This window comes from Elgaria multicarinata, chromosome 2, assembly GCF_023053635.1.
Source record: "Elgaria multicarinata webbii isolate HBS135686 ecotype San Diego chromosome 2, rElgMul1.1.pri, whole genome shotgun sequence".
Taxonomy (NCBI): Eukaryota; Metazoa; Chordata; class Lepidosauria; order Squamata; family Anguidae; genus Elgaria; species Elgaria multicarinata.
In genome coordinates this window covers 127,154,522-127,170,019 of record NC_086172.1, presented here as the reverse complement: position 1 = coordinate 127,170,019, position 15,498 = coordinate 127,154,522, and the positions used below count along the sequence as shown (strand labels likewise).

Here is a 15,498-nt window from a genome sequence, read left to right as displayed (position 1 = left end):
GGGGGGGGGGGGGGGTTTCGGAAAAAACAGAAATTTTCCAGAAAATTGAAATAATGCAATATTAGCACTTTTTACAGATTGAAAGTCACTTTGTTACTTTAGTAACATAAAATGTAATTATGTCCAAGTTGGTTTGGCATAAAATTATTACATTTGATATATTAAAAGTACAGTGTATTCAAACAATTATTACAAATTTAATTTACTTTTTTACTTTTTTTTTTGGTAACAAATGGAGCGACAAGCTCCTGAACTGTTAGGAACACCTGAACTGTCAGGAACCTCTTTGGTTCTGCCAGTTTATGAGGAGCAGGCAAAAAATCAATTTAAAACAAAAACAGAAGAAACCACCAACATTAGTAACAAAGAAAATTATTTATGTCTCCGCTAGCCCTCCAGTGTCTAGACATAAAGCACCCATTCCCATAAAAAGAACTGAGAAAAAAGGGGGAACCAAGATTCAATGAATATGCATGAAATTTAATCAGACTCATTTTCTGACCTATAGCTATCACTGTTAGTTTCAGTCTCTGCTTCAATGGCAGTGCCCCCTAGAGGCAGAAATGCATCTTGCTCTTGCATTTGAGAGTTGTAGTCTCAGTTTGCAATCTCGGACTCGCTTGTCCTTGGTGTACAGACATTGTAATAATCTGATACTGTACAGTTTTTATTAATCATTTGGAGAAGTAAATATCTGAACACCTTGTCTTAAACATAAAATAAAACATCCCATAAGCTGTTTTTTCTTCATTTTTTTTTCAATTTTTCCAATTTTTTGGGGAAAAAATCGAACGAGGCTTCGGAAAAAACAGGAAAAAACTGGTTTTTCCCCGATTTTTTTCCAGGCCTTCACATGTCAGGATCAGACCGGGGGTCCATCTAGTCCAGCACTCCGATCACAAAGTGGCCAACCAGCCATCGGCCAGGGACAACAAGCAGGACATGGTGCAACAGCACCCTCCTACCCATGTTCCCCAGCACCTGGTGCACACAGGCTTACTGCCTCGAAAACTGGAGGTAGCACACAACCATTGTGGCTAGTAGCCACTTATAGCCTTCACCTCCAGGAATTTGTTGCAGGGGAGAGTTGTTGCTATTGTTGCTGCTGTTAAATGAATGGGGTATGTGTGTGTGTTAGAAATCCTTCACGCCTTACTGCAGATCACCCAGGGATCTATTGGTAGATCTGAGTCTATCTTCTGCCCACCCATGGGATAGGAATTGTATTGCGGATCTTTAAATCATTGCAGGAAAGCATATCTTATTTTCTAATGGGATCCAGCTTAATGTTCTAGAGGTATCTGAATTACAGATTATATGGAGCAACACTACTATAGGCCATTGCTAGAAGCGCTTGAATATTCTTTCCCAAGTTTCTGAACCTTTTCACCACTTCCACCCATTCCTAAAGTACCCTGTTGATTTATGCTGTCCACTTGTCTTATCTGATAGCATAGCAGGAAAGTTTTGGCAACGTGCCTATGCGTTGATGTATATATCTCGCTTATGGCTCAGCAACACATCAATCACACACCCATAGCAAGCTTGCACTGATAAAAACATTTACACTACACATAACCATAGATGCTCCACAGATTCCAGTGCTCTTCAACATTTTTATTACTGATTTGGACAAGGAGGTGCAGCGAATGTGTATCGAATTTGCAGAGGACACAAAATTGGGTGGGATAGCTAATACTCTGGAAGGCAGAAGCAAACTTCAAAGTGATCTTGATAGGCTGGAGCTCTGGGCTGAAAACAACAGGATGAAATTTAATAGGGATAAATGCCGAGTTCTACACCTAGGAAAAAGAAACCAAATGCACAGTTACAAGATGGCAGATACCTGGATCAGCAATACTACAAGTGAGGAGGATCTTGGAATTGCTGTAGATCACAAGCTGAATACGAGCCAACAGTGTGATGTGGCTGCAAAAACAAATGCTATTTTGAGCTGCATTAATATAAGTATAGCTTCCAAATTGCACGACGTGCTGGTTCCCTTCTATTCAGCACTGGTTAGGCCTCATCTTGAGTATTGCGTCTAGTTCTGGGCACCACACTTCAAGAAGGATACAGACAAACTGGAGGGGGTCCAGAAGAGGGCAATGAGGATGATCAGGGATCTGGAAACAAAACCCTATGAGGAGAGACTGAAAGAACTGGGCATGTTTAGCCTTGAGAAGAGAAGATTGAGGGGACACATGATAGCACAATTCAAATACTTGAAAGGCTGTCACACAGAGGAGGGCCGGGACCTCTTCTCAATCATCCCAGAGTGCAGGACATGGAATAACGGGCTCAAGTTACAGGAAGCCAGATTCCGGCTGGACATGAGAAAAAACTTCCTGACTGTTAGAGCAGTACAGCAATGGAAACAATTACCTAGGGAAGTCATGGGCTCTCCCACACTAGTGGCAGTCAAGAGGCGGCTGGACAGCCTTTTGTCAAGTATGCTTTAAGGTGGATTCCTGCATTGTTGGACTTATAGGCCCCTTCCAACTCTGCTATTCTATGATTACACACACACACACACACACACACACACACACACACACCGCTAATCCTGCTGTTTGCAAAACAGCTGTGGAAATTCCTCATTTCAAATTGCCACAAACGCAAATCTCAAAATATATTTAGAGAACATCCTGGGAGTGAAAGTGTTAGTGAGATGGCCAATGGTATAAAAGCTTTGTAAATGCAGATGGCCTTCTACAGCGACCCTGCGGAGTGCCTCGAGATTGTGAGGGCCTCCACGGGAAGGTATTTCCCTTGGGACTTCATTAAGCGATCACATTGCCTTCCACAGCATTCTATGCAAGAGATGAACTGACCCTTTTCCTTTTCACCCCACTCTAGAAACAGATTACAGGAACTGTAACTGCTTCACAATTGAAGGAAGATGAAACAGTAGCAAATCTCATGAGGAGTCTTCTCTCCCTCTCTCTCTCTCTCTCTTTTTAAAGGACTCTGCTCATATAGAACACTGATAAGACTCAAAAGAGGATCTCTTTAAGCCACATCACACAGGAGTGATTCTTAATAAAGCATGCTTTGTTCTTTTTCTATAGCTTATTGATGGACTTAACCTCCTTCTTGCAGAGAAGACATTCGAGTCCACAGTACATTCATTATTAGAACAGCTAGGGCACAATGGAGATGTTATTATTTTCTCCAGTGAGAATAACTATCTTTCTCCTTTTGTGATGCACTCTTTATCCACAAAAAAGTAATTTGCACACCATTAGATAGACTCTGTGTGTGTGTGTGTGTGTGTGTGTGTGTGTAGGCAACAGTCATCTTCAGTCATAGTTCCAGTCATCTTCCAGAACTGGAGTGAATTTAAAAGGATCTGGTGGTGCCCAACCAGATGTTCTTTAAATTAAAAACTACTGCTTGCTCTAGATGGACCTATGATTCACTCAGCACTGTGTCTGTCCAATAAATGAGGCACATAACAGCTAGAGGGAGATGCAGCAACTCTAAGTAAACACAGAAGACAACAGAAACATGTTGAGTTACTCAACAGGATGATGATAATGCATTGGATCCAGATTTATGTTGGATCAACTGCACTAACAGAAGTAGACTTCCCTGCTCCCTCCTTCTCATGGCAACCCCCTGAAAACGTTACACACTGAGTCAGGAGTCCCTGCTGAATGGGGTGAACTGGTATGTGTGGGATAGGGGATCCCCAAAATTTGAGTAAAAGGACCTTCCATGAAAGGAACCCTTCCTCATGCAGAAAGCAGATTGTGGATCCAACCTGATGGGTCTTGGGTAGAACGATATGGGAGGAGCTCACAATTCACAACAAATACTGCTAAATGCTGCCAGTTGCGAGACCGTGGCTAAGTCCAGTTGTTTTGCTAAATTCACTGTGGACATCAAGAAATCGATTCCATCCCCACAACAAAAGTATTAGCATAGAGCAGCACCCTTCTATGACTGTAGAAGAGGGGAGGTATTATTACCTACTGGATGAGAACCATTGGCTATTTTATTAGGGGACACAAATATTGACAGACTGCTGTATTTTTTCAGGTCAAAAATAAATAAATAAATAAATAAATAAATAAAATTTAAAAAATAGAAAAAAGACCCATGCATGACTTAACCCATTTACTTCTGTGTGAGATTGTTTGAGTCCCTTTTGAACAGCAAAAAATGGATTTTTAAGTAGCACTTAGGAAACCGCTTTAATCTGTTCTACTTGATCAGTAGCTATAGAGATTTGGAGAGAAATATAATTTTCTTCAAAACCCAATAATTTGATGGCAATCGACTTTTCAAGAAGGATTCTGAAAGCCATGAATAAATGCTATGTATGCATACACACAGTTAAAATTCATTCATTACTCCAGTGAAAACAGCCACACTTTTGATGGGGCCTAATTGCTTCATTAGTATTCGGTGGATAGAGAGGCATTATCAGCAACAAAAATATTAGAGAGTTTTTTCATAGCTTTTCTATTTTAATCAGCAGCTATCAAGAGCTCAGGTTTGCTCTGCTCCCTGCTGGCTCAATTCCAGCTACAATTTGGTGCCTCTCTGTGCAGCAACATGTAGCTTTCAGTGTGACCATTTGGGTGTTAAACACATTTCTTGGTTTTCATTCATTAGGGTGTTTTTTGTTGTTTTTTTGAGTGGCTATCCTCTTTATTTTCTCCTACTAAATATTGTTCTGCTGTATGAAGTTAAATTGTTGGGTTTTCCAAGGTTTCACCTTACCATTTTTCTTTCCTTTTATCTTGCATGTATCTGCATGTGGAAGTACTACACGTAAGTGTTATTTTCCAAGGCACATAATGAGAACAAATAGTATAAGACATACAGACTTTCTTACTAGCCCACTAAGAGTGCACTCCTATGGTCCCTGGGAGGTAGTCCATGTGACCATAGGGCACTGCGGGCTTCCCCCTCTGTGGATGGAGAGAGAGTTCGTTCCGTTGGGGAGGTCCTCCCTTGACCAGCAACAGAAAGCCCTGAAGCCATTCCAGGGACATGACAGACGTGATTTAGGAGATCCATTGGATCCAAAAAAACCCTCATTCCCCAGACTCTACCCCCAAATGGGAGGAATATGCTAGTTCTGGAGCTGGTATTATTATTAAAAACAGTAAGCCAAAAAAAAAAAGTCTCCCCCCCCCCCCCACATCTTTGGCTGTGGCCAGCTTGAGCTAACGATATGATGATTCCTCTACAGAGAATCTGCTGTACCCCAACCTCCATTGAATTTTTCAGTAAAAGTAATACACAGGCAAGTTTAATAGTTCACAGCTCAGTCTACAGAACCAGTGAGGTTGCCATAAATATATTTATTTATTTATTTATAAATATAGCTCCCTCCCAAGGAATAATTACATGTGGTCAGAAAAATGTGTGAATGAGTTTTTATAATGTTGTTTTTATGGTTTTTATGGTTTTAAATTTTGTATACTTTTTAATGGTCACTGTTTTTAACTTTTGTAAACTGCCCAGAGAGCTTTGGCTATAGGGCGGTATATGAATGTAATGAATAAATAAAATAAATATAAATAAATAAATCATACTGCCTTTATATAAATCTATGGTGCGACTAGACCAAAATGTGGAGTTTTGGTCCCCACTGTCGAGCTGGAAAAGGTGCAGAAAAGGGAAACTAAAGTGATCTAGGGATCTAGACTTATGAAAGAAGGTTACAACAGCTGGGACTGTTTAGCTTGGGGGGAAAAGAGGCTAAGGGGAGACATGATAGAGGTGTGCACGGTGTGGAGAATGTGGATAGGGAGACATTTTTCTCCCTCTCTCAAAATACTAGAACCCAGTGGGGTCATCCCACGAAGCAGATTAGAGGGAGCTTCAGGACAGATAAAAGGAAGTGAATTCCACAAGATGTGGTGGTGGCCACCAATTTGAATGGCTTTAAAGGGGGGTAGATTAATTCCTGGAGGAGAGGGCTACCAATGGTTACTAGTCCTGATAGCTATGATACTAGTGATCTTGATAGTCCTGATACTAGTCCAGTAGCAAAGGGGGTTAAGCCTATGTACACCAGTTACTACAGAACATGGGTGGTGGTGGTGGTGGTGGTGATGCTACTGCACTCTAATCTTGCTTGTGGTTTCCTGGTCGACAGCTGGATGGCCCCTGTGTGAACAGAGTGCTGGACTAGATGGACCCTTGGTCTGGTCCAGCATGGCTCTTCTTATGTTCTTATGTGTGTTTGGGGGAGTGGGATGAGTGGGAAGGTGCTAAATGGCATATGCAAAATTAAAAGACGTAACAACCAGCTTGCTGTTTTTGATGGGGCAGACCAGCGATACAAAGAAATAAATGACAATAAAATGTGTTGAATAGCCTGTAATAATTTCAGTGTAGGGTTCTTTACAAAACCACAAGAACATGATCCTATGCAATACTCTAAGGGCGCAATCCTATGCATGTTTAGATAAAGGTTCTACAAGTTCTACAATGCTGGGAACTGGAGGACTTTTTTTTCTGTCTCAACATGCATAGGATTGTGCCCTAAATTGCATTTACCATGTAATTGGCAAACCAGGATGAACTCGGCAAGCCGCGCTTTTGCTTAGCAGATTGCGAAGAAACATGTCTTGTGGTAGGGGTGGCGAGAGGAATTGGGAATTACTCCTTGCTCAGCCTAATTAGGCACAACAGATCAGCCAAGTGTCACAGCTAAAGAGCAGGTGTTAGTTTCCCTTAATTGAGAACAAACTGGGAAGGTGCTCAATGGACTAATTTATTCGTTTGAGCTTCCACCTTTAAAATCCTGAATTTCTATTCAGGGTCATGAGTCTTGAACTTCTGCCTTTTGATTATTTTCTCCTCATTTGATTCCAGGAGTGAGGGGAAAATGTACTACTAGACCTTGAAACAGAAGTCCTTATTAATGTCTGGAGGAATATAGTGTGGCCCATCGCTGTAATTGGAAGTTCAGCTACAAAGTGACCCTAACACAAGCAAGACTGTGGCCTTGCGCTCATGTGCTCCCCGCCCCTCTTCTGCAGTGCAGCCAAGAAGTGATTGGAAGCTTTCACTTTTTTTTTTATTAATCGCAGTTAACTTTATGACTCAACTCTAAGCCATGGTTAGTCTTGAAGTTGGCTTGTTTCAATAAACCAGGGGTGGGGAACCTCCTCAGCCCAAGGGTCGAATTCAAATTTGGAGAAACTCTTGGGGGGTGCATTCCTTTGGTGGGCAGGGCTGAAGGCACAGGGGGCAGAGAAAAGGGCCAAAAATACACAATAAAAATAAAATACCAGCATATTGTAGCTTAAAGATCTTACTGCCAGTAATGTAAGAGTTACTGGCAAGAAGCCATCTGAGAGGCATTTCAGCCTTTTAGAATGGTTCGGTGGGGGAATGCTACAAAAGCCAGGGAACCACGAAATCATTGGTGACTGAGGGAAAAGGATTGGGGCCAGGGCAAGGAGCGTGGCCATCTGGGGACCCCAGGAGGGTCAGATTGGGACCCCAGGAGAACTGGATATTTGGCTCCTTGGCCTGAGGTTCCCCACCCCAAGATAACACATAGTTAAGACTAATCACAGTTTGTCCAGGTTTGGACATAAATCTAATAAAGAATGGAAACACAAGCTTCTGATTTCTATGGAACTGCTATGGAAGTTAACTGCTATGGAAGTTAAGTGGGTTGAAGCCATTAATCCCCATACAGATATATCCAACCTTCACCTGATAATATACTACAGAAACACAATGCAAACATCTGCTACATGAGCAGAGCAATCCTATGGTCCCTGAGAGAATGTCCCACAGCATATGCCAGAATCCCTGTCCTAAAGCCATACACTCCTATGACTTTGGCAGGAGGAATCTGACATTGGACTATTCTCCCTCCCCATCACAGGGAGGCAGGAGAGGCCAGGATCCAGAGGATCCTACTGCCTCTCTATCACCATCTCCACCAAAGGCCCATCTAACTGTTGTTGTTTTTAGAAGGAATGGGAAACAATATTGCTTCCATCATACCTCTTGCCCTGCCTGGCTCTTGCTGACAGGGCTTTGGATAGCCAGAGAGGGCTCCGAGATTGGGACCCTCCATCTTTCTGAAGCACAGTCTATAGGATTGTGCTCTAAGGCAGCCAATATCATTCCATATCTTCTAATCTAGACAGTCCGTCCCTATGCATTTGTAGCAAAGCTTCTAACACAGAGAAAACTTCCTTCCAGCTGAGATGCCAATATTTTGACAGTTCTCTTGAAAGAAAGAAAAATCCACACTGAAATATTTTTGGAAATGCTTAAGTGGTTTTGCTTCAACATAGCCAATTCACTCATGATGTTTTTTGCATCTCTGACATATTTTATTTCATTTCCAGCTTTAAAGTCTAGCCTCCAAAACCATTAAACCCATCCATTCCCATTTGCCCCTGCTGCAAGCCCTTGTCTTTGAGAAATTTGTACCTGTGGATAAACTGCTGGAATTTTAGTAGCTTGACACCAGCTTTGTCAAATTATTAGATGCACACTTTATAAGAGAAGTAACCCGTAGAGTATCAGGGTCCATTGGGGAGACTTAGGACCAGGGAATACAGCTTTCCTAATGCTACAGCCATAAAGGATTATGGATGTATTCTTCCATGCTGGACTGAAATAGAATGGTGAACAATGATGACACGGTACTATTATAATTTCCTTTCAGAAATATTGAAATAATTTGTTCCTAGGCAGCAAAAAGAAAAATGATGACAAACAAACAAAGCTTTATTGTTGTCTCACCTATACCCAGTTTGATTTCTGGTAGGTTTTTAAATGGAAAAGCTCATCAGATTTTATAACTGCCTGCATTAACATACCAGACTGCATTAAAATACCACTTCAATAGTTGGTCAAAAACTAACATTTTTCACTTAAATTACATTTTTCACCAACTTCTAAAGTTTTATGCTGTGTCAGAATGTTAGACAATGTACAGTTGGCAATTGGCATGGCATTTTTTTTAAGGGATTCAGGCGGGAATCCCTTAAATCCACTCTACAGCTGTAGGTACTACTGGCAGAGATGGGAAAATGCACAAAATGATGCCTTTGGAACACCAGGTAACTTTGACTTCATGCTATAGAGGGGGAGAAGAGAACTCATCACAGGATTGCCAATTGTAGTGGCAGCCCTGTGTTTGCTGTACCTTTAGTTCCACCCTCAGATATGTTCCCTTGGCCAAAAGCAGTTGTTTCCTTTTTAATAAATAAATAAATAAATAAATAAATAAATAAATAATCTGCCTATACAAAAGAGCAACGGGCTTTCCCCCACATTTGTCATGTAACAGTTCTCTAGAGATCCTCCCCCCCCCGCACCCTCCTGCAAAAAGGTCCTGATGTTGTCTTTAATACATATATTTCCTAGCTCAAAAGCTAAGGAATATCTAACATGATTGTCAATGGGAACTGGCCTATTTGATTTGAAAATTAAATATTGTGAAGTCTTTTCAGACTTAACCTGTTGCACATAACTTTACTATTATTCCCTATTTTCTTTCTTCTCCAAATATCAGTACTGAGCTGAAAGCAGCAGAGTCAAGAACAAAGGTTTGCCTTTTTATGCCTGCAACAGACTTCTCTAATCTGGTGATCTCCAGATGTATCTGACTACAAATTTCATCAGCTCCAAGCAAATATGGCCAATGAACTCACTGGTCCATTTCAGACGTAACAATCTCGGGCTGATAAACCATGACTTATGAACCTTAATGAGCCATGTGTCATGTGTTCCCTTCAGCCTTTCCCCTCTTGGGGGATGACCTCAAGCTGATAAACTATAGTGCCCACATGCTCCCTCCAAGCCATTCCCCTTCTCCCCTCAGGCATTTGGCTTTGGTGTTGGTACTGTGGCTTCTTTAAACCATGGTGTCCCATTACATCTGAACAGAGAAACTGTGGCTGAATCTCTGCTTAGTACCTGGGATCCATTACTTCTGACCCAGGCCACTTCTCTTCTTATGTCATCAGCCTTAACAAGCAAGGTAAGGCAACAGATGCCTGTGGCTCTGCATTCTACATGGCAATCATGTAGAATAATATTATTATTATTATTTGGGGACGTATGCAGTACATAATAATAATAATAATAATAATAATAATAATAATAATAATAATAATAATTTATTTGTTACCTGCCTCTCCCTCTGGATCGAGGCGGGTAACAAATAAATTTAGCACATGATAAATTGTGTTGTCACACAACAGGAGCACAATCTGGAAGGAATAATCTGGACCCTACCTAACAAATTATTATTATTATTATTATTAATAATAATAATAATAATAATAATAATAATAATTACACTTATATACCACCCCATAGTGGTATAGAAAGAATAAAAACATTGAACATTTAAAAAGCAATAAACAAAATTTAAAACCATAAAAAGCATAAAAACAGACTACATTTCAACTATCCAGGGGGTCAGTTAAAAAAATAAAAAGAAACACCTCAACATATGCTGTCAAATGCCTGGGAGAAGAGAAAAATCTTGACCTAGCGCCGAAAAGTTAATAATGTTGGCACCAGGCAAGCCTCATCAGGAAGATCGGTCCATAGTTGGGGGGCCACCACTGAAAAGGCCCTCTCCCTTGCTGTCATCCAAGCTTCCCTCGGAGTAGGCATCTGGAGGAGGACCTTACAGTAGATGTTAAGCATAGTGAATGGGTAGGTTCATGTCTGGAGAGACGTTCCATCAGGTATTGTGTTCCCAAGCCGTGTAAGGCTTTATAGGTTAAAACCAGCACCTTGAATCGGGCTTGGAAATATACAGGCAGCCAATGCAATGGCTCACTCCATTGCTTAATCAAGCCTATGAATATTAAACAAGATCAGCAATCCCTTTCCTTGGCAAAATATGCATTAAGTCATCCTGGCTTCAGTCTTCTGCATTTGAGCTGATGGGATGTATTTTCTAATTAGATGAAGCAGGTGTTTTTCAACCTAGGAACTTTTAAACATGCCACTTCTCAATGTGCCATTGGATCCATCTACTTTTTATACCTAGCCTACATTATACCATTACTATTTGGTGACTCTGGTTGAGTTTGGAAGTCACAGGAGAATTGGAATTCTTTGTTGTTAGTTGTATTGTGAAGCACAGAATCTGAGCTTTTACGCTTCTCTTACACACAAAGGCTCCGTTTCGGCAGCTCTACCACCACGCTATGCATGATCATTCATTGTGGTGTCAAGGAGAGGTCTTTGCATACTATAGACTTCCATGACATTATAAAGTGAAATAATGGCTCTGCAACAATACATATGACAGTGTGCAACATTTACGCAAATGCATGTTATTTTCAAAATTGATTCTAATTACAGATTTTGGCACCTCTAATAAGCAACAACTGTATAAGCCTTTATGTTCTGACAAACCATTCTGCTTAATGTCATGGTAGTTTGTAACAGAAAAAAAAATCACGTACAAATCTTAGGTAATCCAATGATTTTTTTAAAAAAATGCAAGTTTAAGACCAGAGTTCTGGTTCTGTATTATGAAGCATCTGAGCCTTACTGTATTGCCAGAGTAGGAGTGGGAAACTTCCAGAGGTCTGGGGCTATTTTTGACCCTGGCACACACTACAAACCATGTGGGACATGCCCCACCAAAAGCCAAAACTACTGGTTTGTCACCGAATTTCTAAAATTAGAGGGAATCGATCAGAAGGCACATGGGTTTCCCCATACCTCTTCACCCATACTTTGCACACTGGACACCATCCCAAGGGACTTACACAAACAATTGATACTGAAGAGTGATAGTGCCACGTGACATTGATTCCTGCACTGAGCAGGAGGTTGGACTTGATGGCCTTATAGGCCCCTTCCAACTCTACTGTTCTGTGATTCTATGATCATTATGAACTGAAGCAAAATGATTGGCATTGCATTACATTGCATTGCAAAAAGCATACATACCTGTGACAACACTGGGGATTTTTGACAGAAAGCTCTTGACTGTTCGGATAGGCACTCCACCTGTTTTGTCATCTTGCATTCTTGTAATGATATCTTCTATCTAGCAAACAAGAGACAAGAACATGACATTACTCTTGCAAACCAAGCGACTAACTATGGAGATTTAGAATAAAGCAACATATAAAAGTTCTAGTAACATTTCAGCAATGCAAGACTGAACTGAAGGTATAAGAGAATCCTGTAGCTTTTGCTCTCATTTTGCTATCAAAATAAAAATATATTAATAATTAATATTTTGTATGATCGTACCTTGGTAGCATAAAAGCAAATAAACCAGGTTAAGTGTGGCGGAGGCCAACAGTGTGGAACAGCTCCAGGTACCCCTGGGGCTGTCCCTTCTTTGTCTGCCTTCTTAAAATTCATGATCTAACATGGTCACCAGTGAACAAGTATGTGTGTAAATCAGTGGTTCCCAAAGTGGGCGGTACCGCCCCCCTGGGGGTGGTGGGATTGCATAGGGGGGCGTTAAGAGGAAAAGGGACGGCAGGGGGGCGCTGGCAGGGGGCACTGGCAGGCAAAGGGGCAGCAGGGGGGCGCTCGAGGTGGTCTCTCCAGAAGGTACTAAAATAGAGTAACTAGAGACCCACAGGGAAAATCTCTAAATCTGTGCAAGTCCGTGATAAAGCTTCTCACTATTCGTTGAAGTCGATCTGCCAGGTATTATCCCAGGTATTTCAGGTATCATCCACAGAGATTCCTCCCCTCCCCGAGAACCTATTCCTTTAGCCTACAAACAAAGTTTAAGCTAAATGTTTAAGCTCACTAGGGTATATGGGTTGTGGGTCACACAACTGGTCTATTGAGAAGGAAGATCCCAAATTCATTCCATCTTCTCATCTAAAGTGAAAACTTAAAAATGTTTTTTTTCCTTTGCTACACCCAGTGATGCCATTATTGATAAAACAATAACTAAAATTTGATTAAAGCAGTAGGATCCCCTTGAAATCACTATTTAAATATATGCGTACATCTATTTTCTTGTACCAAAATTGCTTAAAATGTGATTTACAGTTATTTTCATAATTTTGATTTCATCTTCTGTATGGATAATAAATGGTCTACACTATTTAATTTATTACATTTCTATCCCACCCCATAGCTGAAGCTCTGGGCGGTTCACAAAAAATTACTGGGAAAAGGTGTGGAAACACCCTGAAACCGCCTCCCCAACCTAGTGCCCTCTAGACATGTTGGACTTCAATTCCAATCATTCCCAGTCAGTATGGCTCATACTGGCCTAGAACATAATCAGTGCCATGCTGGATCAGACCAACAGCTTATCTAGTCAAACATTCTGTTCAATTAGCGGCCAACCAATTCCCTGTGGAAACACACAAGGAGGACTTGAGTGCAACAGCACACTCCCACCCATGTTCCCCAGCAACTAGTGTAAATGCATATAGTGCCTTTGATACTGGAGGCAGCATATAGCCATCAGGATTAGTAGCCCTGGATAGCCTTCTGCTCTAGGAATGTGTCCAGTCCCCTTTTAAAGCCATCCAAATTGGTGGCCATCACTACAATCTTGTGGCAGTGAATTCCATAGTTTAAGTATGCAGACTTCTACTGTTACTTTCTACTGTTAGTTTTTCCCTACCCTGTGCCTGCTTACCCTACCCTGTACCTGTTTGCATTCTCTTCCCCTCCTTATTGTTTTACTATGATTTTATTAGATTGTAAGCCTATGCGGCAGGGTCTTGCTATTTACTGTTTTACTCTGTACAGCACCATGTACATTGATGGTGCTATATAAATAAATAAATAAATAAATAAATAAATTAATAATAATAATAATAATAATAATAGTGTTGTGTTATAGTCCAATGCATCTGGAGGGTATCAGGCTGGGGAAGGCTTCCCTAAAATACCTATCTTTCTAATTGCAAAACCTAATTCAGTGCTTTGCTGGGAGTTTCCATGGTTAGTTCTCAGTCACTATCTAATGACTTCAACTCCCCACAATCACATTTTACTGCTGCCTTCTAGTAAGCTTATAATTGAAATAGTGTCATTGCTCTGCTCCAAAAACAGTCTCTGGAGACATGTGGGTGATGATGATTCATTATTTCAAAGCTACACAGTACATCATGTGCCAGCCTTATTACTGTCAGCAACTTCGGCTTGAATCTGATGAGGTTACATAACAGCTCACTGCTGTTTCGTTGTATTTACACATAATCACATATATGAGAATTGTTGTTAGTGATATCATTATGAAGGGCCTAAACTTTTCTCAGCACTGTACAGAGATTAAAGGATACGGCCATCTGTGGCCAGAAGGTCATCATACCAAGGGAAAAAGCAAGCATTGGAGGAGCAGCCTCTTCTGTGCCTGATGGACAGGAGGAGACTGGGCTCCCCCTTGCCATTAGGGCCTTCCTCCCAGTAGCCCTTGGTCTTGTAGCTGGCAGCAGAAGCCAGTCTGTGCCCTTTTCCCCAGTTCTACAGGAATGGGATGTCCATCGCTGGGAAATTCAGCGGATTTTCACAGCACCCCCTAGCTTGGCTTTCATTTGCAAGCCAAACCACATTTTCTCCCAATATCCAGAAACACCCCCCCCCCAAGTTTTCACTGTTGCAAATAGAAACTTGAACAAATTGCAGCTACAGTTTTCATAAACTAGGCAAATTATGACAGAAATTTGTGCAAATTATGGCCGCAGTTGGCACAAATTTCTTTTTATGGGGAAAAAATGCCTGGAAAATCCGTGAGCTGGCCCAACTTAATGCAGATCATAAGTCAAGCTAGTTTGTGGGGAAATAGCTGAAGTTCACAGGGCAAGGCAGATGAAAATTTTACAGTTACTTTAGAAGTTATCCTTAGAAAAATCTTGGATGTCAGATCTTCTTCCCGGGCCATCCAGCAAAGTTGGGTTGGTTCACTACTTCATCCATATTTCAAATGGCCTCAGTGTCCAAGGCTTTATCCCATTTCAAACGAAACCTCCTGGGCTGTTTCACACATGCATTCACATCACCTCCTCTAAACATCGCTCAACACTTGACTCGTATACTGTGTAACTGGGCGCTGACTCCTTTGAAAAGTTTTGCATTTTCATTTGATGTTGAGTGATGTCAATGCTCAAAGTGGGACAGCAGAAGTTGTGAAGGCATGGAACCAGAGGTATTGCTGGCAAATGTGGCAGTGGGAAAGCCTGGGAGTTCATTATGGGGGAAAAGATACTTGCTAGCAAACAAATAGTGCTAAGAGGACTTTTAGAACAATTGACATCTATCCTCACCTCTACTTAACTACTATAGGGTGACTTTAAATGTGCTTACTCAAGGATTACCATCACGGGGTGGTGGATAATGGGAGTTGTAAGGCATCAGATTGGGGCAGGCTGATATAAGAGATAAAAAATTGGGGGGATAGGGTAGAATTTATTTCATTATTGCTTGTAAGGGGCTTTGAGTTCCTCAGACATTCCATCGGAGGAAAATATGCATGAACGCACAAGCACATATACACACATACACAAATCTCCAACTGAATTTCAGCATCCCTTTTAATGA

At 41.2% G+C, this 15,498-nt stretch overlaps 1 protein-coding gene across 1 annotated transcript in view; it reads right to left on the bottom strand.

Moving 5' to 3' along the window:
• RGS6 (regulator of G protein signaling 6) overlaps positions 1-15,498 on the bottom strand; it is a gene marked incomplete at its 3' end in the record, with an annotated part of 266,689 nt that overhangs the window by 96,040 nt on the left and 155,151 nt on the right. The window contains exon 3 of the mRNA XM_063117616.1: positions 11,923-12,022. Coding sequence (XP_062973686.1) covers positions 11,923-12,022 — 100 coding nt within the window. The remainder of the gene's footprint in view (positions 1-11,922; positions 12,023-15,498) is intronic.